Raw genomic sequence first — 23,059 nt, forward strand, 5'->3', positions numbered from 1 at the left:
AATATTAAGAGCTTCCGCTGTTGCATACTAAAATAAGGACAAGATTTGGAGTCCATGTTTGTATGATATTGTGTAAAAACTGCATTCAAGAAACTGATTTCGATGTAACATATTTGTATTGTAAACCATTATGTAATGGTCGTGTGTAAACAGGATATTTTAGATTATCATTATTTGATAATCTACGTAAAGCTTTTTAAACCTTTATTTATGAAATAAAGGTTATGGTTTGTTTTAAAAAGGAATGCAGTCTTTGAAAAACGTCTCATATAGAGGTCAAAACCTCGCAACGAAATCAATTAATATGGAACGTTTTTAATCAATAAGAACGGGACATTTCAACCCCGTGACAGTCCGAGTGGAAATTAAATCGTTTTTATCATTGGTGGTAACAGTCATACCACCTTTCTTAGGTACACAGTGTACCGGGCTAATCCAAGGACTGTCAGATATCGGGTAAATCAAACCAGTATCGAGGAGCTTAATGATCTCTTTCTTCACGACATCTTGCATGTGAGGGTTTAACCTCCTTTGACGTTGCACCACCGGTTTGGAGTTATCCTCCATTAGGATTTTATGGGTGCAATAGGAGGGACTAATACCCTTGATGTCGTGAATTTTCCATGCAATGGCCAGTTTATGGGCCTGCAGCATGGTTACAAGCTCAGTTTTCTGACCTGTAGTAAGAGAAGAAGAAATAATTACCGGGAGCTTAGATTCTTCTTGCAAATAATCGTATTCCAAATGATCTGGAAGTGGCTTCAATTCTAACTCGGGAGGTTCTTCAATTGAAGACTTGCTCTGGTAATCCACATCACGATCGAGTTCTTTGAACTCCTCCTCAGTCGGCTCATAGCCGTTTTCCATCAAGGTGGTCAAAATATCCACCTCCTCAACCTGCAACTCTTCATCAATTTCAACCAATGAACATTCTCCTGAACCCTGTAACTCTGGGAATTCCTGCAAAAACTCAGACTGGATATTCACAGTGTTAAGAAAATAACATGTATCATCAGTGTAGGCAGGGTATTTTAAAGCATGGTCGATTGAGAAAGTTGCATGCAAATCATCTATCCTAAGGGTCAACTGTTGGCCATAAACATCAATGATACATCTAGCCGTATTTAAAAATGGCCGACCCAAAATCAGTGAAATCCTTTCATCCACTTCCATATCCAAAACCACGAAATCGGCCAGGAAAACCAACGACCCGGTCTTAACTAGCATATTCTCGATAATTCCACGAGGGAATTTAACAGAGACATCAGCTAGCTGAATAGCCATTCGCGTGGGTTTCAACTCCCCGGGGTCTAGCTTTAGATAAATAGAATAGGGCATTAAATTTATGCTAGTCCCCAAATCTGCCAACGCTCTCATACAATCCAAATTACCCAGTAAACAAGGGATGGTGAAACTCCCAGGATCCTCAAGCTTCTCGGAAAGCTTGTTTGCAATTACCGCTGAGCACGCGTCATTCAACCTGACTGAATACACATTCTCCAGCTTCTTCCTGTTATTTAGCAAGTCCTTAAGAAACCTTGCATACTTGGGCATACCTGCAATCACATCAATAAAAGGCAAATTTATGTTAACTTTTTTAATCAAGTCCATGAACTTGGACTTTTCCGCCTCAAGCTTCTCCAATCTCTGCTTCCTCGGGAATGGGAGCAGTGGTTAATACTCTTTAACTACCGGTTTCGCAGCAACGGTTTCCGGTACCCTTACAACCTTCTCAATCACCTGTTCCGGCTCCTTTTCCCCCTCCGGTTCACTAGCAACTACCGGCTCGCTATCCTTAGCTAACGGCACTCGCAAATCATACTCATCGAGTTTCCGCGGTGAATCATATGCTAAACCACTTCGGGTGGTGATATCATTAACGTGCCCATTCTTCGGGTTAGTATCTGTTTTGCTCGGTAACTCCCCCGGTTTCCTCTCATTACTCTGATTAGCAAGTTGACCAATTTGTTTCTCCAGATTCTGAATAGCCGCTTGTTGATTTCGAAACATTTGATCATTCTTCTCATTGTTTTGGGTCACAGTAGTAACAAGCTGAGTTTGAGACATCACAAGCTTTTTGATCATAGCTTCAAGGTTGGACTTATTCTCTTCGGCTTGGGGTTTCTGAAAATACCCGGGAGCTTGCTGTTGATATCCTCCACTAGATCCTGGCTGGAACCTCAAACCTTGATTACCTTGAGGATTATAGGGATTGTTGAAATTCCTATTAATCTGCGCTCGTCCCTGAAACTGATTGTTGTTCTGTTGACTAATATAAGCGATCTTTTCTTTCTGGTTCATAGTCAAACCTGCATCACAATCTTTTCTTAAGTGTAATCCCCCGCAAAACTCACAACCAACCTTAATACCATGCATGTCCTTCTCCAACTTCTCCAAGTGCCTACCAAATTTGTCTAACTTAGCATTTATAGACCCATAATCATCAAACGCACCAGTGGTTTCGGTTCTCTTAACTGAAGCTGAACGGGTTGACTCATGATCTTGGTGCCATTCATGAGTGTAGGCAGCTTGCTTTTCAATAATCTCTAACGCCTCTTCTTCGGTATTATCCATTAAAGTTCCACCTGCTGCTTGATCAATACTCTGACGAGTTGGTATGTCACACTCCTTATAGAAAATCTAGACCTTTTGTAAATCATTCAACCCGTGTTTCGGACACGAGCGTAACATATTAGAATAACGGTCTCAAGCATCAAACAATGTCTCACTGCTCTTTTGTCTGAATTGCGAAATATCTGCTTGAAGTCTAGCAGCTCGAGACGCAGGGAAAAACTTTGCTAAGAACTTATCTACCAAGACTTCCCAAGAGGTAATCGCTTCCTCTGGCTGCTTATCTAACCATCTCTTAGCTTCTCCCTTAAGAGTCCAGGGAAAAAGCCTTCTCTTGATCGAAGTATCGGCAACCTCATGCAGCTTGAAAAGGTTGCAAACATCATTGAAAATACGAAGATGCTCGTTAGCATCCTCACTATCCTTGCCATGAAATTGGCAGTCAGAAGAAATCAAACTCAGAATCGGCCCTGTGATTTAAAAAGGCCGAGTGATGTTCGGTTGAGTAATCGAGTTGCCTTGGCCAGCTCGGGTGGCCTTCAACTTTTCTGCCATAGTCTGAGGACGATTTGGTTGTTCAGCCATCTCTTCAGTCTCGAAAAGATCTAATGAAACGTAAGATTCTTCTTCTTCTCTGATTTCAGGTGGTGTATCGGGCACCACAGTCTCAGAACTACCACCCAAATTAAATATATTAGCACTCGAAGAAGAAGATGAATCCACTGTAGACTGATGCTCTTGACTTAACGCTCTGAATAACTCTCTTTCGGGTTCGTCAAACGGTTGAAGAATCGGAGAATTAGAAGAACGCGTATGTGGCATGCACTACCTGTTATCTGCGAAATCACAACTAACAACTGATTAAACGCACCGATTCAACTGAGAATAAATGAAAAATAATATTTAACTACAATTAAAACTAAACTAAGAACAATTAGATAACAATCTTAATTTTCGACACAACTGTCCCCGGCAGCGGTGCCAAAAACTTGATGTGTAAAATCTAGTATATAATTTATCTTGGAAAATGCCGGTTTAAAGATTACTACACACTAACGGGCAGTGTACCCGATCGTGCAATAGTATAAAGTTGGTAATTCCAAAATCATTCCAAGGACAGTTTAACGTGAGAATTAAGATTGTAACTAATAAAAATAAACTAAGTTAATCTATGAAAATTGAAAGTACTTGATAATTTGTTTTGTAGCTATTTAACGATTAGCCAAATCAAAGATTGATTAAAAGTAAAAGACAATATTTTTGTGTTTTTAAGTTTATAGAAAATAAATGCAGACTCAACGAAAAGTAAAGATATTTGAATTCAATAGATAAAAGAATGTTCGCCTAGATCTCCTATTCGCAGTGTCGGATGATTTGTTATTAAGCACTAATTCAATTTATCAATACATGCAACTACAGAGTCGGTTTACTCAGAGTTCTCTTTTAGCAAACACGTCAAACTAGAATTTATTGGCTTAGGGTTCCCTTTCACCAAATACCTCTTTCGTTTGTGACTTAGTAATTAGATAATTATAAGATTAAGATTCAATTGGTTACGCGTTCGCTCCACACAATTCACCCCTATTTTGTTCAATCTATGTTACCCGGTTTACCCCCTTGGTCCAGTAAGCACCCAATTGATTAAGACAAATCAATTGGAAACTAGTGTACTAAATTGAAACAGGGTTCCCTTTGTTCAAACAAGATCACTAATCAACCTAGTAACAATAATCAACACCCACAAGAATGGTTCTTAATCAAAACTCATAATTATCATGAATTAATTAAATCAAACATTAAAGTATCATCCAAACACATACGAATATTCAATCTAGACAAACATTAAAGTGCTTAGCCAACCATGGCTAAAAATAAAATCACAAATAAACAATTAAAAGTATTCATAATGATGATAAGAATTAAACCTAATGAAAATTGTGTTCTTGAATGATGAACGGATCGAGACGCGTTTCCGGAATGATTGATGCGTTAGAATGATCTTGGGATTCCCCAAAAATCACCCTTTTTCGTCAAAAAGCTGCTGGAATTTGTCTGGATGCAAGAATGATTCATTAGGGTAAAAATTCGGCCTTTAAATAGTAAAGTTCTGAAACCGACAGAAAGTGGAGCGGCGCTCCATATAGCTGAAAACTCACTTCTGGATTTCTGAAAACTCTCGAACTGAATTTGCTGCCTACTGGAGCGGCGCTCCATGTTTTTGAGCGGCGCTCCAGACCCTTTTTGCTGAATCCGGACTGTAAAACTCATAAAATCACTCATTTTCGAACCAAACTCGAATCGAACCAATCTCTTTCACTTGTTTCCATAGAAAATCACTAAAACCATCAAATAACTTCAAATTTCATCTCCTTGGTCTTAGAACTCGAACTTTCACAACACTTATCGAAATAACACCAAATCGTATCCAAAAGGACCAAAATGTGATCGATATCGCTAAGGAAAATGTGTAATAAATATGCGATATCAGCACCCACACCAGCGGAAGCGTGGATATAATTGTTTGAGGCAAACTTGCGAGAAATAATAGAATGCAAAATAAAGTAGCTGATAACACGACGATTTAACGTGGTTCGGCAAAACCCTGCCTACATCCACCCCAAGAGTCTCCTTTATTCTTATAATATAAAAGTACCCGGTACAAGAAAAAGTACACTATGAGTTAAACCCAAACCCAAGCCCCTTAGATTTTAGTATAAAATCTAAGTTTCTCGTACACTCTTTTACACTCCTTACAAGAATAAAACTCTCAACCTCACAAAGAAAGGTTCACGTTGATATTACCGATCAACTCCCTATCTACTTTGTGATACCCTCACAAATAAACACACTCCGTTGATAAACCCTATCAACTATGTTTTTCTTTCATTTGTGATATCTTGATCCTCTCTCTCTTTTGGATCACTTGATCCCACTCTTGGATGATTTTCTCATCTCTTCATGCTATGTATTTATAGATCAACATATACATGTGAAAACTATATGTGAAACCAATAACCAACTTGACATGTGAAGATGCAAAATACAAATCAAACTTTTCCTTTGACTTCAACAAAGTTAGGCAAGCATGTGAAAGCATATAATAGTCATAGCTACTTGTTTAGCATGCAAACTTCAATTCCAATTTGACAACATAAATGTTTGTCAATAATTTAGACTATGTCCAACAATTATACTTTTATTTTACCAGCCATCATGTATAATTCTCGATCAGTCGATCATATCAAAATAGTCACAATTGTTTTAGTTTATGCATCACTAATTAACATCTGTTGAGTTGTAAAAAAAAAAAAGATCGAAAATGATCGCGAGGTAACATGATTAGTCATGTACATTAATTATTAATAAAAATATTCACTTTTTCAAAAAAAAAAATTAAGCAAACAAAACCTAATCCGTTTACTCTATCATGTATAATATTAATGAAAAATATAAATACAAGCTCTGTTAATCTGTTATATATCTGATTTAAGAAGATTTAAGAAACTCATTGGAATATGTTGTTGGTGCGTCTAGATTTGGGTCGGTTTCTATTATAAGGTTTTGATTTACCTTTTAATATTAGTGGTTTTTTGTACCAAAAAAAAAAAAAAAAAAAAAATCAATTAAGTAGCTAAATTACATTCTGTGTGGTCATTCACATGGGCTCTTTTTATATAAATATTTTAAATGAAAGTGTAACTATCCTATCCTATATATTCCTACTATACTTGAATAATTTTAATCAGATCAACTTTTAGTTATCAACTTAACTATCAATTATTTCTGTTTGGAACAACCTAATTTTCCCATACCTACTCTAATAGCATCACATTTATTTTGAAAATTAAATAGCTATTTTAATGCATGTAATGCCAATATGCCATCAAATATTAAAGTTAATAAATACAAAGATCTTTAATGGAACGTGAACCAAATAGTCGCAAGAAGTCAAATTATACAAATAACAAACTAAAAGTGAAAAAGAAAAAAAAAAATACAACTAACTTTCACCTCAGTAGAAGACTGGTTCAAACGACAATGCATTCAATTCAAACCCGTTTCAAACCAAAAACCAAAAAACAATGTGACCTAATCACCTAATCGACCCAAATGGTTTAAAAAAAAAAAAACAAAAAAAAAAAAGATTAACCGGATTGTGCTTTATAGAGATTTCTAAGTTTTGGTTCAATGCAATAATGCAATGGCCGAATACACACCTAAAGAAGGCTAAAAACGTAATTACCCATTAAAAATCTTTCTTTCCAAACTATCGAGAACCATAGGGTGAAAGCTTAACTACAAGGTCTCCAAAATAGAAACCGGACGAATAGCCAATCTCATTTGAGTGGAAAAAGATAACAAACGCACGAGAGTTATATGTTTTCAGGTTTCGCTGTGAAAGGATTATGATACATTATTGTTATTGATACATCGACGGAAACATGTGTGTAACATATGAACCAAGATAAAAGTATTTTAGGGGGCCCATACATCGAGTAATTTTCAATAGGAAAAAAAAAAAAAAAAATTAAAACTTTATTTCCTCTTCCCTGAACCAATGGTTAGCAACTCAAAGCTTCGAAGAGTATCATCGCGACCACTTCTTGAAGTGATGGGACGTGAAAAAGATGACGATTTGGACTCAAATCCAGGTTGAGAGTGAAGCCTTTGTGTAGTTGATATGCGACCACTGCCTGAACCTAAACGCTTTGATCGGCTATCAGTTGGCTCCCCAGATGAGCTCGGCCTGCTACTCGACAAAACTGCTCTTTTTGAACTACTACCGGTTCTTGAAGTGCGATCTCTATCTGAGTCACCATGCTGATTATGCAAAAATATATAATCATGGTTACAAACTTGCAATATATATACAATACTTGATCATTATTATATATATTATATAAAATAATAAGAGTAAATTATACCATTCGTCCCTGTGATTGAGCCAAAATTATACCGGTAGTTATGTTCTTTTAAAAAATTATACCGGTAGTCCCTATGGTTTGACGGCGTTGGCCCTAAACCTAACACTAGTTTAATTGTTTCGTTAAATTATTACATGTGGCCTGCACATGATGGGTGATACGGTAACTATAGTCCCATATGGCCCATGTAATAATTTAACGGAACAATTGAACTGACGCTAGGTTTAAGACCAACGCCGTGCACTTATTAAACCATAAGGACTACCGGGATAATTTTGAATTGAAAATGACTACTGGTATAATTTTGGGTAAACCACAAGAACCAATAATAATAATTAAATAAAGGACTAAATTGCATTTTTTTTCTTCAAGAGTACAATGACCGTAACCCAAATCTATCAGGAAAATTCCTACAATTTAATATTTTTAAATAAGTAGTATAGAAACAGGATTATTGAAATAAAGGGACTGACTATTCTCAACTTACCGCATCTTTGCACGGCGTAACTTGCTCTGAAGATCTAAGTCTTGATTTATCGCTGTGCAACCCACTACCAGAAGCGTTTAGTCGATTAAACTTGGCTAATGGATCTGACTTATCACTGTTCAACCCGCTACCAGAAACATTTAGTTTATTCAATTTGGCTAATGGGTCTGATTTATCACTGTTTAACCTGCTACTAGAATGGTTGTTTAGTCTATTGAATTTTACTAATGGGTCAGATTTATCACTGTTCAACCCGCTTCCGGAGACGTTTAGTCTATTGGATTTCGTTAATGAATCTGATTTACCAGTGTGCAACCTGCTACCAGAAACATTTAGTCTATCAAATTTCGCTAATTGATTCGAATTATCACTGTGCATCCTGCTACCAGACCCGTTTAGTCTATTGAATTTTGATAATGGATCTGAGCTTCTTTCTCGAACCTCTTGTTTCACTGAAAAAAAGCATGGTACAAATCATTATTAACATTGATTCCAATTCTACTACTACTATGTAAATCAATGTAACATTTTACATGTAGCAATAGAGCAGATTAGGATTGCAGCTGAGTTAAGACGTGCTCGGCTCGATAGCGACACGTTTTAATCATTCAAGATGGTTGGAGCTCTGCTTAAAGCCTAAATTTTTATATAAAAGTATATTTTATTAAAATCAAACTTCTTTTTTTATTTAGTTAATAAGTTCAAATTCAATACCAAAAACCTAGTAAAATACGACCAAAATTTTGGATCAAACATCTAAAAAAATATTATGCGTTTTTCAACACTTGACTTTCCAAAATTTATAATGATATTAGCAAAAGAATTGTGGAAATTGCTATATTCTGGCCCTTTTAGAAATTATAAAAAATAAGTGAACATAAATTTTCAAATACGGTTAGCTTCTAAACTGGACTTGATTTTAAAAGGAAACAAAACACTAAACAAACCTGGGGTCCTTTCTGCTCTATCCACTGATGGTCCAAGGTTCAAAGGAGTTTTTGCAGCCGTCTGTAGGCATAAAATATATATAAGATACGGCATTTTGAATATAATAATAATAATATAATAATGGAGAAAGTAAGAACTAAAAGATATACAGACCCTTCCTCTAGAACTGGATCCAGTTTGGGGATACTTTAATATAGTCCAGTCAAAAACATAATCAAATTGATACCCTGAGAAAATCATTAAGATGAAATAATATATGTAAAAAACGTGAACAATTAAATGCTTCTCATTAAAAAGCTGATGCCGATTTCAAAAAAATAAAAATAAAAAAATGATAATGCAAGTATGAATAAGATTTTTACCTTCTCTAATAAAGAGATCACGGAAAAGCCTTTTCAAGTATGAATAATCAGGTTTGTCATCAAATCGCAATGATCGACAATAATGGAAATATGATGTGAATTCAGAAGGATAAGATTTGCAAAGAACCTGCACATTACAAGTCACTTTAATATCATAGGATAAAACAACACAATTCATAATAAACGTATACGATAATACTTTTGTTATCGATAATAACCTCGATAGGAGTAAGCATCTTTTTTTCACTAATTTTGTCATATTTTTGCTTCTTGGTGCCAGCTTTTAATCCCTGCCACGGAAGGCTATAGGAGCATACAGATATATAAATAAGAACCAATTGATATTGTTTTAATAAAGAAATAAAAAAAAATTACGAATCATATATACAACCTTCCTCTTAAGAAATACATAAGTACATAACCAAGTGATTCTAAATCATCCCTCCTGCTTTGCTCTGCCAATAACAACCAAATAACATTACCGACACTAGTTAAATGAAATATTCTATCCTTCGAACAATTTTATCATAAATTTTATAAAATTTTACTTACCAACTCCAAGGTGTGTGTTAACACTGGCATATCGTGCTGTGCCTGTGAGATTTTTGTTTTCCCTGAAATATACAAAAATACAGTTTACTGAATACAGTAACAACAGCATAAGTAAAAGTGTAAAACCATCTAGCTGTAACAGGAAACAGTAGGCATAAAATTAACAAAAGACAATTTAAGGTGAAAAAGTATATGACATTATGATTCGACGGGCATGACACATCACCACATCCAAGTGCAAGTTATATGTAAATAAAGATCACATACAGTGTTGTAGAAAACGGAAAATAATCAGCGTTTAGACGGCGATTAACCGGTTTTCAAGGTAGGCCGTCAACACTGAGTAATCGGTCAAAATGCCGAGTAATCGGTCAACATGACATGCAAATCAGTCAAGATACCTCATAAAAGCAAACCTTTAAAGATCTGTAACAGGAAAGAAAAAGGAGGTGGCCACCGGAAAATTAAAAACGAGGTGGTTGCGGCTGAAGTTTGAAAAAAAAGGGGTAGTTGAAGTTGATGTTCTATTGGCAACCTTGATCACATAATATCACGTTGCTTTCGGATGCTGTAACAATTCCTATAGAACACTTGACAACTACTCAAGTAAGTAAAATCACATTAGCAGGATACTATTTCTAAAATGCTACCATAATCATATGCGATGTATATAACTACATATGTTGGTATGCACAATTAGTGCAACTACTTGAAGTAGACAATGCTTTCAACAGAACAGAAGCATTAACCTTATTAGTGACTTCCTTATGAGTTGTTCAACTAACAAACTAAGCTCAAGACACAGACTTTATTTCATTAAGCCATATTGTATTTAATTAAAAATATATAAAGCAGGCCTTGTACCTCACTACTCTGATTTATACATAAAAGGTATAGCCAAATAAATACATAAGGTAGAGTAATATATGAATGTTCACATGAATTAATATGCATGTTACTCCAATTACGTACACATTGTTAATCAAAATACCATAAGTGAGCAACAGAAAGATGATAACAGTTCCACTCAAGTTTATTCCAATACCTATATGGTATATGCTTGTGAGTTTGGAGATCCCTATACTTCTTTGCAAGACCATAGTCAATAATGTAAACCTGTTTTAGAATTAAAAAAAAAAAAAAAAAAAAAAAAAAAAAAAAAAAAAAAAAAAAAAAACACCAAAATATGTCTATGTGTTAGAAGAACCGGGTTCCATAATCAATGTTCTAGTTATCATATTACAATTATCGAAAACACACAAAATAAAACAATGAATTTATGCACAATAATCAGCTTATTTGGTAGCCTCAATCTTATTGTACTACAACTATTAGCATTGTCTCAACTCTCAAAGTCAAAAAATGAGACAATAAATGCGTCCCCAATAAATCAGCTTATATTGTAACCTCGATCTGGATATCTGTCTTATAATCAGATCCTATTATTCTTCAAATTATTTGTGACATAATTTCTATCATGACAGCAACCATCCCTACAATGTATCCCTTCCACGCCCTTTTTTGGTTCACATCAAGTTACTATGTACTTTCAAATTATCCATCCAATTAATATGCGTGTGTATAACGTACACGTTTGTAGGGCACCGAATAATATATGTATCCAAATCCTAAACTATCCTAAAAAGACCAAAACAATAACATGATCACCTGATTTGCCTTCCTTCCAAGACCCATCAAAAAGTTGTCTGGCTTTATATCACGGTGAAGAAAACCTCTTGAATGCATATATTCAACTCTGTTTATCTAAAAAAAAACAACGAAAATGCATAAGCAATAATACAACAAAGTATACCATGACAAATGTGTAATGCACTAATGCAGCATACTTACTAATTGATCTGCAAGCATTAAAACTGTTTTCAGAGTCAACTTCCGATTACAATAGTTAAATAAGTCCTCCAAACTCGGTCCAAGAAGGTCTATGACCATACAATTGTATTCCCCTTCAACACCATACCACTTCAAGTGGGGAATACCAGCTGTATTATATTGAAATTAATTTTTTTTTTTTTTAAATTAGAATAAAAAATACATGATGATACAATACAATAAAAAAAAAAAAAAAAAAACAATAAGACGAAACGGAACTCACTTCCTCCTTGCAGAAGCATGTACAATTTGGACTCATAGTGAAGTTGTGGGTGCTTGGTCTTGGCAGATTCCTATAAGAAAAAATAGACGATAAAAACTTCAAAACGGTTAATGTCGAACTTTACGAAATTAAACTTCTGAATATAGAATCTTGAAACGGAGTAAAAATGTGCCAAACTGTTTGATAAATACACCAACCTACACCTTAGGCTTGCACAATTAAGTTCTTCAAACATTTCAATCTCATACTGTATTTATTATGACCTAAGTTCCTTACTTCTTAGACACTAAAAATGAAAACCTGTAAGTTTCTATGCATACAATCGCAATAAGCTAAGGCAACGCTACACTGTAAACATAGGTAGTAATAGATTTACAGGAATAACAAATACCACCAATTCGGATTCCAAAATCCATAAATTCACTTGCTAAGTATACTATAGTGAAATCTGAGATATATAGTAACATATACATACAAATGCATAAAATTTATTCAAGTAACTAGCAAATTAACAATGGTATTACATACCAGCTTGACAGCAACTTCTTCACCACTTTTTAGATTTACTCCTGAAAAAAAATATAAATATAAATTTTCAACCCAAATCATAAGAATGTGAGGAATTGAAATTATGTTAATAATTAATTAATAAAAATTAAAAATACCCAAAAAAAGCTCTCCAAAAGATCCACTACCAATCTTCCTACCAAGCTTAAACTTTCCACCAATAACATGATCCATCATAACTTAAATCCAAACAGCCCAAAACCAGAAATATACAACCCTAATTTCAAAAATCTATAAACAGAGTTTGAAATGAGTTTTTATGTAATTGTAATGATGACGTATATTAGTGATACAACAAAAGTTACAAACTTTTAACGATTTACAGATGAACAACAACAAAAATGAAACGGTAGTATAAAACCCTAAAACAGTAATCGGTGATGATTGAAGTAGAAATATGTATATACATATATAAATATATATACACGAATTAAGAGATGGGGTGTTTTGAATTGAGATTGAAGAAAGTGAATCTTGGATTCTAAAGGATCTATGCAAGAACAAAACGATTGAAGATCTAAAATGTGTTAAAAGAAATCCTTCAAGAAAAAAGTATTTTTAATTTTTTTACAGTGGTAGAGTGTTTTCCATATAATTTTGTTATACCATCCCCACTGAAACCTGTTTACAGTTTTTCCTTTGCAAATCCTTTTAGAGAAAAAGTGTTTAGATTTTTTTTTCCTTTTTAAAAAATGTTACAGTATTACTCTATTACTCCGTATTAGTTATTACTGTTATTAAATTAATTTTAATAATTATTATTAGTTATTAATCAATTAATATTAATGATTTTTTCTTACGACAACTATCGTTAACATGCATTAATGTGTCATATAGTGGTGGTTATTGTTGACATTTTAACATTGATTATCAATATGTACAAGTTTTATTGCATATTAACGACATGTCTAAAAACTATAGTTTGAAAAATCATATATTACGAATTTTACTAATAACAGTCTTCAGAGTTGTCGTTAACATTCATTAAAGTATTGTAAGTTCAATAACTATTGTTAAACAGTCAATAAGTAACTGTCATGTACAATCATTTTATGCTCGTTAATGACAACTTTAAGAGTTGTTGTTAGCAAAATCTTTTATTTACTCCATCCGTCCCAATTTAATAGTCCACAGACAAAAAATACACAGTTTAAGAAAAATTGATTGATACATGTACCTTTTTGTCTACTTTCCAGTTTTATGTGCACCCTCTAGTCACAATTCATTTTTGAACAATTTGGCATAGCCAGAAATTGAACTCGGGTGGTGTACTTCATTAAGTAGAGAATATTATATATAGGGGCAGGATCAATGGGGAAGTAACCAATCGGGGGAAAGTAAAATTTCTTCTTTTTTTCGTTTTTTTGGAATTTTTTTTCAGACATCAAGATCACACGAAAATATGAACATTTAAAAAAGACACTCCGTGATGAATGTTATTATTTATGTGGTAAAACGATCGACAAAAATAACATTCAAGACAATATTGATTGTGAAGAATATTAACGTTATTTTTTCATGTTTTGTGAAGTAACAAATTTAGTCCGATTTCGAGTTTAGGGTTTAGAGTTTGGTGTTTTGGGTTTAGTCTCAAAACCCTAAACCCTAAACTCTAAACCGTTCGTGTTAAAAACTCAATCTAAATCCTAAATCTAAACCCTAATCCCTAAATTTCTAAACCCTAATATCTAAACTCTATAAACCCTAATATCTAAACCCTAATATATAACCCAAATATCTAAAACCTCAACATACACTCGAAAAACACGATAATTTTTATATATTAATTCTTCGAGCGTTTTCCAGCCAAAATAAAAACATTTATCACAAAGTGTCTTTAGTAAATGTTCATATTTTCATCTAATCTATAATATGCGTGAACAAAGTTTTTTCAAAAAATGAAAAAAAAAAATTTGCTTCCCCCTGATTGGTTACTTCCTCCTTGATCCTACCAACATATATATATATATATATATATATATATATATATATATATATATATATATATATATATATATATATATATATATATATATATATATATATATATATATACATATATATATACATATATATATTGTCATACCCCGTCCAAATTCATCTGGACGAATACATTACATTTTGTTACATCGCGAGGTACTTGACCTCTATATGCCACATTTTACAAACATTGCATTTGTTTTTAAAAGATAAACTTTCATTTCATCGAAAGTTGACAGGCATGCATACCATTTCATAATATATCTAAACTATAAATGACTTGATAATATTCTTGATGAACTCAATGACTCGAATGCAACGTCTTTTGAAATATGTCATGAATGACTCCAATTATTATCTCTAAGATGAGCAAATGCACAGCGAAAGATTTCTTTCATACCTGAGAATAAACATGCTTTCAAGTGTCAACCAAAAGGTTGGTGAGTTCATTAGTTTATCATAATCAATCATTTCCATAATTTTAATAGACCACAATATTTCATTTAATCAATAATCATACACTCGTAAGTGTTTAAAATTCATTCATATGGATTGAACACCTGGTAACCGACATTAACAAAATGCATCTAGAATATCCCCATATATATACATCGAAGTACTAAAGCATTTCAAATTATCTGACTGGGGCGTGTCAAGGCCCATAGATCTATCTTTAGAATTTGCGTCAATTGGTGGCAATTATAATAAACACCAATTCTTAGGCTACCAAGTTCAACAAGGGCGATATCCGGTATAACAATTCAACCATAGAATGTAGTTTCAATTACTTGTGTCTATTTCGTAAAACATTTATAAAAGCAGCGCATGTATTCTCAGTCCCAAAAATATATATTGCAAAAGCATTTAAAAAGGGAGCAAATAAAACTCACAATAATGTATTTTGTAGTAAAAATACATATGACGATATTGAACAATGCAGGGTTGGCCTCAGATTCACGAACCTATATCATTTGTATATATATATATATATATATATATATATATATATATATATACTCGAAATCGAACAAGTTTATATACTATATCTTAAATTATATACTATATTTATTTAGTTTGTATATATTTTCAAAATGTTTAATATTTATATAATTATATTAATATATATTTGATTGGTATTTTCATAAAAATACTTAACATGTTGTATATGAATATTTATTTAAATTTTGTTAATATGATTAAAACATACTTATAACCTTAATAATGTTCTTAAAACTTTTATTTTCATAAACGTAATTATTTTTAATAATAATATTATAGATAATACTGATAATAATAATAATGATAATTTTAATGTTAGTACAATAATAATAATTTTTAATAAAAATGATATTAATGATAATATTTATAATAATGTTTATGTTACTAGTAATAATAATTCTAATAAAATGATACTAATATTAATAATAATAATATCTACAATAATGATAATAGTGATAATAATAATGATACTAGCAATTGTAAATATGATAATACCAATATTTAGTGATAATAATAATAAATCGTATTATGTTAGTAATAATAATAATAATAATTAACATAGCAATAATAATAATATGATTCCAATTTGTAACTATATAATAATAATATTATTGATAATTAATACTTGTATTGTATTATTAATAATAATAACAATATTAATAATTATAATACTAATAATGATAACAACTTTACTAATAATCAGCATAATAATAATAATTAATATTAACAACAATTAATAATAACAATAAATAAAAAATATGAATGTATACCCTTTTAAAAATTCGTTCAAAAAGAATTGTCCAAGTCCGAGCTCGAACACGAGACCTCCCGCTCACAAATAAACACCCATGACCATCCAGCTATTCTTGCTTTTCTGACTAAACTCTCACCCATAATTAATTTAAACCGAATGTCTATTTCTCTCATTATCTTCCCCATCTTCTCAATCAAAATCGAACCAGCGATCAAAACCCAAATTACATCGATTTTTAGGATTTGATATTTAACACAGAAACAAGTATTTATGATTAATTGAATTAACAAACAACAACAAAAAAATAAATTAAAGAAAAGAGCGCTGCTACTGTTAACGACTCAAAGAAAAAAAAATAAACATTGATTTCGATTTTAAAGACGTTTTACATTATATTTACAACATGAAGCATGTTGTAAATCATATTTAGAAACTTTTGGGATCGTTAATTTCAACTGAAACAACAAAACGTCTATGAATTTTATGATGAACACAGCTTTGACTTTTTTTTGAACTTAAGGTTTGACTAAAGAATTTGAAATCAAGAAAAGAAATTGGGACTTAAAAACTTACAGAAAGTATAAACAGATCATTCCTAACAATTCTGCGTTGATAGATTTTAAAATAAAGCTCGAATTCGAATTTTGACTAAAATACTCAAGAACAGAGGTCGAGCTTATTTTCTCAGTTTCATGTTTTTAATTTCCTCAATTTATGGAAGTTAAAAAGGGATTGTAATTGATATTGGTAGTGAAAGGGAATTCGAATGAATACATTACTACGTGAATTAGATTGCAGTCGACAAAGGTTGGACATGAACAAAATAATGAAGAAAAAAAATAAAACTGGATAGTGGTTGATACAGATTCGTTCTATTTGTGCCTTAATTTCTATAATCAAAGACAGGAAGTACAAATCAGACACAGTTGAAAATGAGTTGCAACTAATCCTGGAATCTAATTGTACGATTAGTTATTTATAGTTAATATTATTAATTAGTAAATATAAATATATAAATGATAATATTATTTATTATTGGGAATAATAAAAATAATAAAAAAAATACTATTAATATTAATAAAAATAAGGATAGTAATATTACTAATCAATATAACATTAATAATAATAATAGAAATAATAATAACGATAATAATAATAATAATATTGTTTTTAACTATAAAAATGATAATTATAATATTATTCATAATAATAATTTGTATTATTTATAATGATAATGATGACTATAGTAATAATAATATTAGTAATTCATAACACCTTACATGTATTAACCTTCATATTTATATAATACATATTGAAATAACAATTTAATAAGTAGTGATATAAATATTAATGTTAATAATAATAATGGAAGTATTAGTATAACAATTTTATTTTAAACTTGTAATTAATTTGATGTATTAGTTAATAAGTATGTGAAATATATATATTACATTATATCATTTATCATATTTTGAATATATATATATATATATATATATATATATATATATATATATATATATATATATATACCATTACTTATATATAGATTTCATAAATATATATTCATAGCAACTTAATTAATCTGTTCATTAGTTTACATTTTTTTTTATTTCCATTGATTAAATTGTATTTTATTATTTCAAACTATTATATATACTTTTATTTATATTTATATATATATATATATATATATATATATATATATATATATATATATATATATATATATATATATATATATATATATTTGTAACTTAATTGTTCGTGAATCGTCGAGAATAGTCCAAGGTTAAATGAATACATGAATATTAAAAAAAATACTGTTAATATTAATAAAAATAAGGATAGTAATATTACTAATCAATATAACATTAATAATAATAATAGAAATAATAATAATGATAATAATAATAATATTGTGTTTAACTATAAAAATGATAATTATAATATTATTCATAATAATAATTTGTATTATTTATAATGATAATGATGACTATAGTAATAATAATATTAGTAATTCATAACACCTTACATGTATTAACCTTCATATTTATATAATACATATTGAAATAACAATTTAATAAGTAGTGATATAAATATTAATGTTAATAATAATAATGGAAGTATTAGTATAACAATTTTATTTTAAACTTGTAATTAATTTGATGTATTAGTTAATAAGTATGTGAAATATATATATTACATTATATCATTTATCATATTTTGAATATTTATATTATATATATATATATATATATATATATATATATATATATATATATATATATATATATATATATTACTATATATATACCATTACTTATATATAGATTTCATATATATATATATATATATATATATATATATATATATATATATATATTCATAGCAACTTAATTAATCTGTTTATTAGTTTACATTTTTTTTAATTTCCATTGATTAAATTGTATTTTATTATTTCAAACTATTATATATACTTTTGTTTATATTTATATATATATATATATATTTATATACTTATATATATACACACTCTTATTTTGTATATATTTATTTATTTATTTATTTGTAACTTAATTGTTCGTGAATCGTCGGGAATAGTCCAAGGTTAAATGAATACATGAATATGATTCCAAAATTTTCTGAGACTCAACATTACAGACTTTGCTTATCGTGTCGGAAACATATAAAGATTAAGTTTAAATTTGGTCAGAAATTTTCGGGTCGTCACAGTACCTACCCGTTAAAGAAATTTCGTCCCGAAATTTGATTGGGATGGTCATTGCTAACAATAAATATGTTTTCATGACTCATACGAGTTGGAATTTAGAGCTTTATCAACATTGAGTAATAAGGATAAAATAATTTGATTGTTCGAAGAGTACGGATGAAGTTATCACAACAGAGTGAAAATGAGTAAATGCAGATTCGACTTAACCGGTGACGTAGTCACGGTTGATTTCCGGAATTCAAGGGATTTAGAGAAAATATTCGTAATAAGATTTGGTTCTTCGGTAATTAAGGAAATTAGGATTCTCTTTGGTTAAATGCGATAATCTGTCTCGATTGTTCTGTCTTATATTTCGCTATAAATCCATCCTCTTAATTTCCTTTATATTTTGGAGATCCATACTTTTGTTTTCTCTTCCTGACTTTAAGTCAAACGAATAATAGTCCAGAATTCGTAGGTACGAGATTTGGAATGAACATAACTAATGTTCTGAGAGAGATTGTAATAGCACGATCTTGATTGGTTAAATTACCAGTATTCAAGAGAAAAGATAGGACTATCAAAAAAATATGTTCTTGACATGTTTATAGATTAGATAGAATGTAAGAGTCGTGTAGAATGGTACATGATGATGTTATGATTCTGTGAATCATCACGTTCCATTAGAAACTCAGCACGACTTACTGTAATATAATCACGTTGATCAAGTGTCATTATATTATACTAACTCATGCTTTAGTTTCCAACACTGCTTCAAAATCATTCATATTTTAAATTCGAATTTTTTTTAGAATTTAGAAACTAAATAGTTTCTTTTATGATTCAACACAGATAGCGTGGAGAGATAATTAATATCAGACAAGATTATTTATGAAGATATCTTCAGAAATATTGAGGATATTTACAATGAAAGGTACGATGATATCTTAGAATTTTAGAATCAAAGTGTGATGAAGAAATTCATTCACAATAATTTAGAGCGATTAAGGAGTAAGGTATTCGCTAAAGATTTCATCATAAACAGAATCATCAGGATTCTTTATATACAGGGTTTGGTCCTTGTATTTGTCCTTGGTCTCCTTCATGGTTTGCTCAATCCGTTTTTCTAGTACAAATTTTTCCATTGAGTGTTTCCAACACTTCATTCTTTATCATCAAACTTTTGGCTGTTAACGTCGTTTACAGTTTTTGCTGCTTCGTCCAGCTTTTTCAAAAGTTGGAGTATCGATTCGTAAACTGGGTGCTTTTCAGAATGGAAGATCATAATTCTGAGAGATAAATGTTATATGTATACATATAACTGTTGATGTAGACATGCTGCGAGATTTCAAAATACTGATTGCTAATTCCCTGTAATTGATGTGGTAATTCTCGTTATAAGATGTAGATGAGTATATGAATAGGTTTCAATGAATATAATGATTCTTTGGAAAGTCAGAGATCAATGAAGTTGCTGATAAGTTTACTGCTAATATTGTGGATTATAAACGGTTCCCCGGTAACGATGACGAAGGGCGAACTTACATATCAAAGTTATAGTAGAGTTCATTCGAATGAAAAGTCAGAATTGTTTTGCTGGAGTTGTGACAAAATTGGCTACTTTTGAAAGGGATTGCAAAGTTATTTTCGGTCATAACAACGCCAAAGGAGCTAGCACAGGTACGTGTTAAACGTTTACTCAGGTTCCGAATGTTTTCGGGTGCATAACTATATGCATCAATCTTTTCTTTCGTAGATGAAGTGCGGTTGGTTCATCTTCTCGATTGAGGTGTTTTCAAAAATCATGAATGGTGTGAACACAGATTGTAATCGTCAAGATACAAACGAGGTTTAAGATGAAATCAAGTGGCAAACTTGAAGAAATATTTAGTTTCATATGTTATAATTAATATTTTAATTCATTTTAATTGTCCAATGTTGACAGTCCAAAGTTAGCAGTCCATATTGTAGTTCAATAATTCATATATACTTTAATATATAATAATCGAATTAATTAATACGTGTCGTGACCCGTTATATACGTGTCTCAGACTCGATCACAACTCAAAGTATATATATTATTGTAGAATCAACCTCAACCCTGTATAGCTAACTCGATCATTACTGCATATAGAGTGTCTATGGTTATTCCAAATAATATATATAGATGCGTCGATATGATATGTCAAAACCTTGTATACGTGTCCCGATATTTAAAGTGCGTAAAATAAATAACAGAAATTAAATGACAATAAATGAAATTGCGAGAATTTAAATTGTGATAAATAAATTGCGATAAATAAATGTAATAAGGAATTAACAGTTAGCTAGGAACAGTTAGCTAGGATTTTGTTAGCGTGGATTCTTAACAAAATTTCTCATAGTTAATTTGTTTGTTTCTAACAAATTTTATTTTGTCAAATGTTTTCTTCATTATGTCACTTGTTGGATTCTGATGGTCGAAATCCAAATATGAAATTGAATGAAAATGGTTATTCTGCGGTGAACGGATACGTATATGTGTGGATGTAAGTAGGATAGTAAATGACTGTTGAATCAGATTCGAAGAATGTACAGTTTAACTTATTAATGTGAAATCTAAATATTTCTCGGGTATTACCTACCCGTTAAAATATTTTCACCATTAACAGTTTGTACAAAAGAATTTTTTTTATTACAATCTTTATGAAAACATACTTACATATATATTTTCTTCAGATGTAATCATGGATTTAATGAGTTGATATGATATTAAACTCATTTGATTTACCGTTAGAACAAGAATACATAATCTCTAAAACATTAGAGGTTACATAACCATCATGTCGAACTAAGATAAATGATGTAGAACGTCATGTAGAACGATGATTATACTCGAGGTATAGAATGAGATGTTGAGGCATGTGATGTTGAAACTTGGGTTGTTGGTGGTACTGTTGGTGCTGGTGATGTTGCTGGTGCTTGTAAGTTTTGCACCATATTCTCCAAATTAATTACTCGAGCGCGAAGTTTGTTGACTTCTTCTATTACCCCGAAATGATTGACGGTTGGAACGAATGGATGAATAAGGTTTAGAATTTGGGATATCATATAATCGTTGTGGGATATCCTGGCAATGAGGGTGATTATGGTGTTTCGGACAGGTTCGACGGTAAGTGCTTCAGGTTCTTCACCAAGAGGTGAATTCGGTTGGTGGAAGGGATCGCCTTCTTCGCGTCTCCATTAATTAATTCGACTACGAACCCATCCCCAATTCATCCAGAATTGGTGATGACTAATTTGTTGATCCATTCCGGTTATACTGCTTTCGGAGCTCAAGTGTGTTTCCATATCGGAATAGCTGTCGGGTTCCGAAGAACTTGAACTAGTGACGAGTTCCATTTCATAAGATTGAGTAAAGGATTTTTTTTCTTTTCGATATGAATGATTTCCGGCTATCGGATGGTATTCTAATTACATAGAATATCTATATATATAGAGCAAAAGATTTCATAGATTATGGAGGGATTTACGGAATATGTCAGGCAAAGTTTACAGTAACGGATAGGCTAAGATATGAATTATCAGATACGCTAAGATATGAATTTTGTCTATACACTATTCATGCAGTCAATGCAGTAAAACGTGTCTAGACTAAGAATGATAAGCAGGTAATTTCCGACAAGAAATGATAAGCAAAACTTTTGACATGCAGACACGGTCGAAGTCCAGACTCACTAATGCATCTAAACAACTATCGGTTAGACACACTAATGCAAGACCTGGTTCGCTAAGACCACCGCTGATGTTATGCGAGGTGTATACGAAATAGTTATATTTTTATTGCGAAATACTATTAAATACGATACAATTTTACACAAGTTATTTATTTATTTATTGAATGGATTTACCTAAACCTTGCTACAACACTATAGGCAGTGTACCTAATCATAAAGTAGTGTAGTTTTTAGTAAGTCCGGTTCGTTCCGCAGGGAGCTAACCAAGTTTAACGCTATATTTTTAAACTATATTTGTATGTGTACATGTATGTATGTATATATATATATATATATATATATATATATATAAGTAGTATTATTATAAAATGG

At 31.2% G+C, this 23,059-nt stretch overlaps 1 protein-coding gene across 1 annotated transcript; it reads right to left on the reverse strand.

Annotated features, from left to right (window-relative positions):
- Positions 1 to 6,917: 6,917 nt before the first annotated feature.
- Positions 6,918 to 13,132, reverse strand: LOC139859680 (uncharacterized). Its single transcript, XM_071848465.1, has 14 exons — positions 12,624 to 13,132; positions 12,487 to 12,527; positions 11,959 to 12,028; positions 11,697 to 11,845; positions 11,514 to 11,609; positions 10,891 to 10,961; positions 9,846 to 9,907; positions 9,685 to 9,748; positions 9,512 to 9,596; positions 9,294 to 9,420; positions 9,085 to 9,158; positions 8,931 to 8,991; positions 7,984 to 8,435; positions 6,918 to 7,392 (listed from the first exon to the last, which is right to left on the reverse strand). The coding sequence occupies exons 1-14, from the start codon at positions 12,700 to 12,702 to the stop codon at positions 7,108 to 7,110; spliced, it is 1,716 nt and encodes a 571-aa protein (XP_071704566.1). The 5' UTR covers positions 12,703 to 13,132; the 3' UTR covers positions 6,918 to 7,107.
- Between the last annotated feature and the right edge of the window lie 9,927 nt (positions 13,133 to 23,059).

The sequence above is a fragment of the Rutidosis leptorrhynchoides genome, chromosome 1, assembly GCF_046630445.1.
Source record: "Rutidosis leptorrhynchoides isolate AG116_Rl617_1_P2 chromosome 1, CSIRO_AGI_Rlap_v1, whole genome shotgun sequence".
Taxonomy (NCBI): Eukaryota; Viridiplantae; Streptophyta; class Magnoliopsida; order Asterales; family Asteraceae; genus Rutidosis; species Rutidosis leptorrhynchoides.

Coding starts and splice junctions, on each gene's coding strand:
- LOC139859680 (XM_071848465.1), bottom strand. CDS start 12,702: ATGATGGATCATGTTATTGGTGGAAAGTTTAAGCTTGGTAGGAAGATT. Junction 9,159..9,293: donor TGATCTCTTTATTAGAGAAG/GTAAAAATCTTA, acceptor TGATTTTCTCAG/GGTATCAATTTGATTATGTT. Junction 8,436..8,930: donor TAGAGCAGAAAGGACCCCAG/GTTTGTTTAGTG, acceptor GCTTTTTTTCAG/TGAAACAAGAGGTTCGAGAA.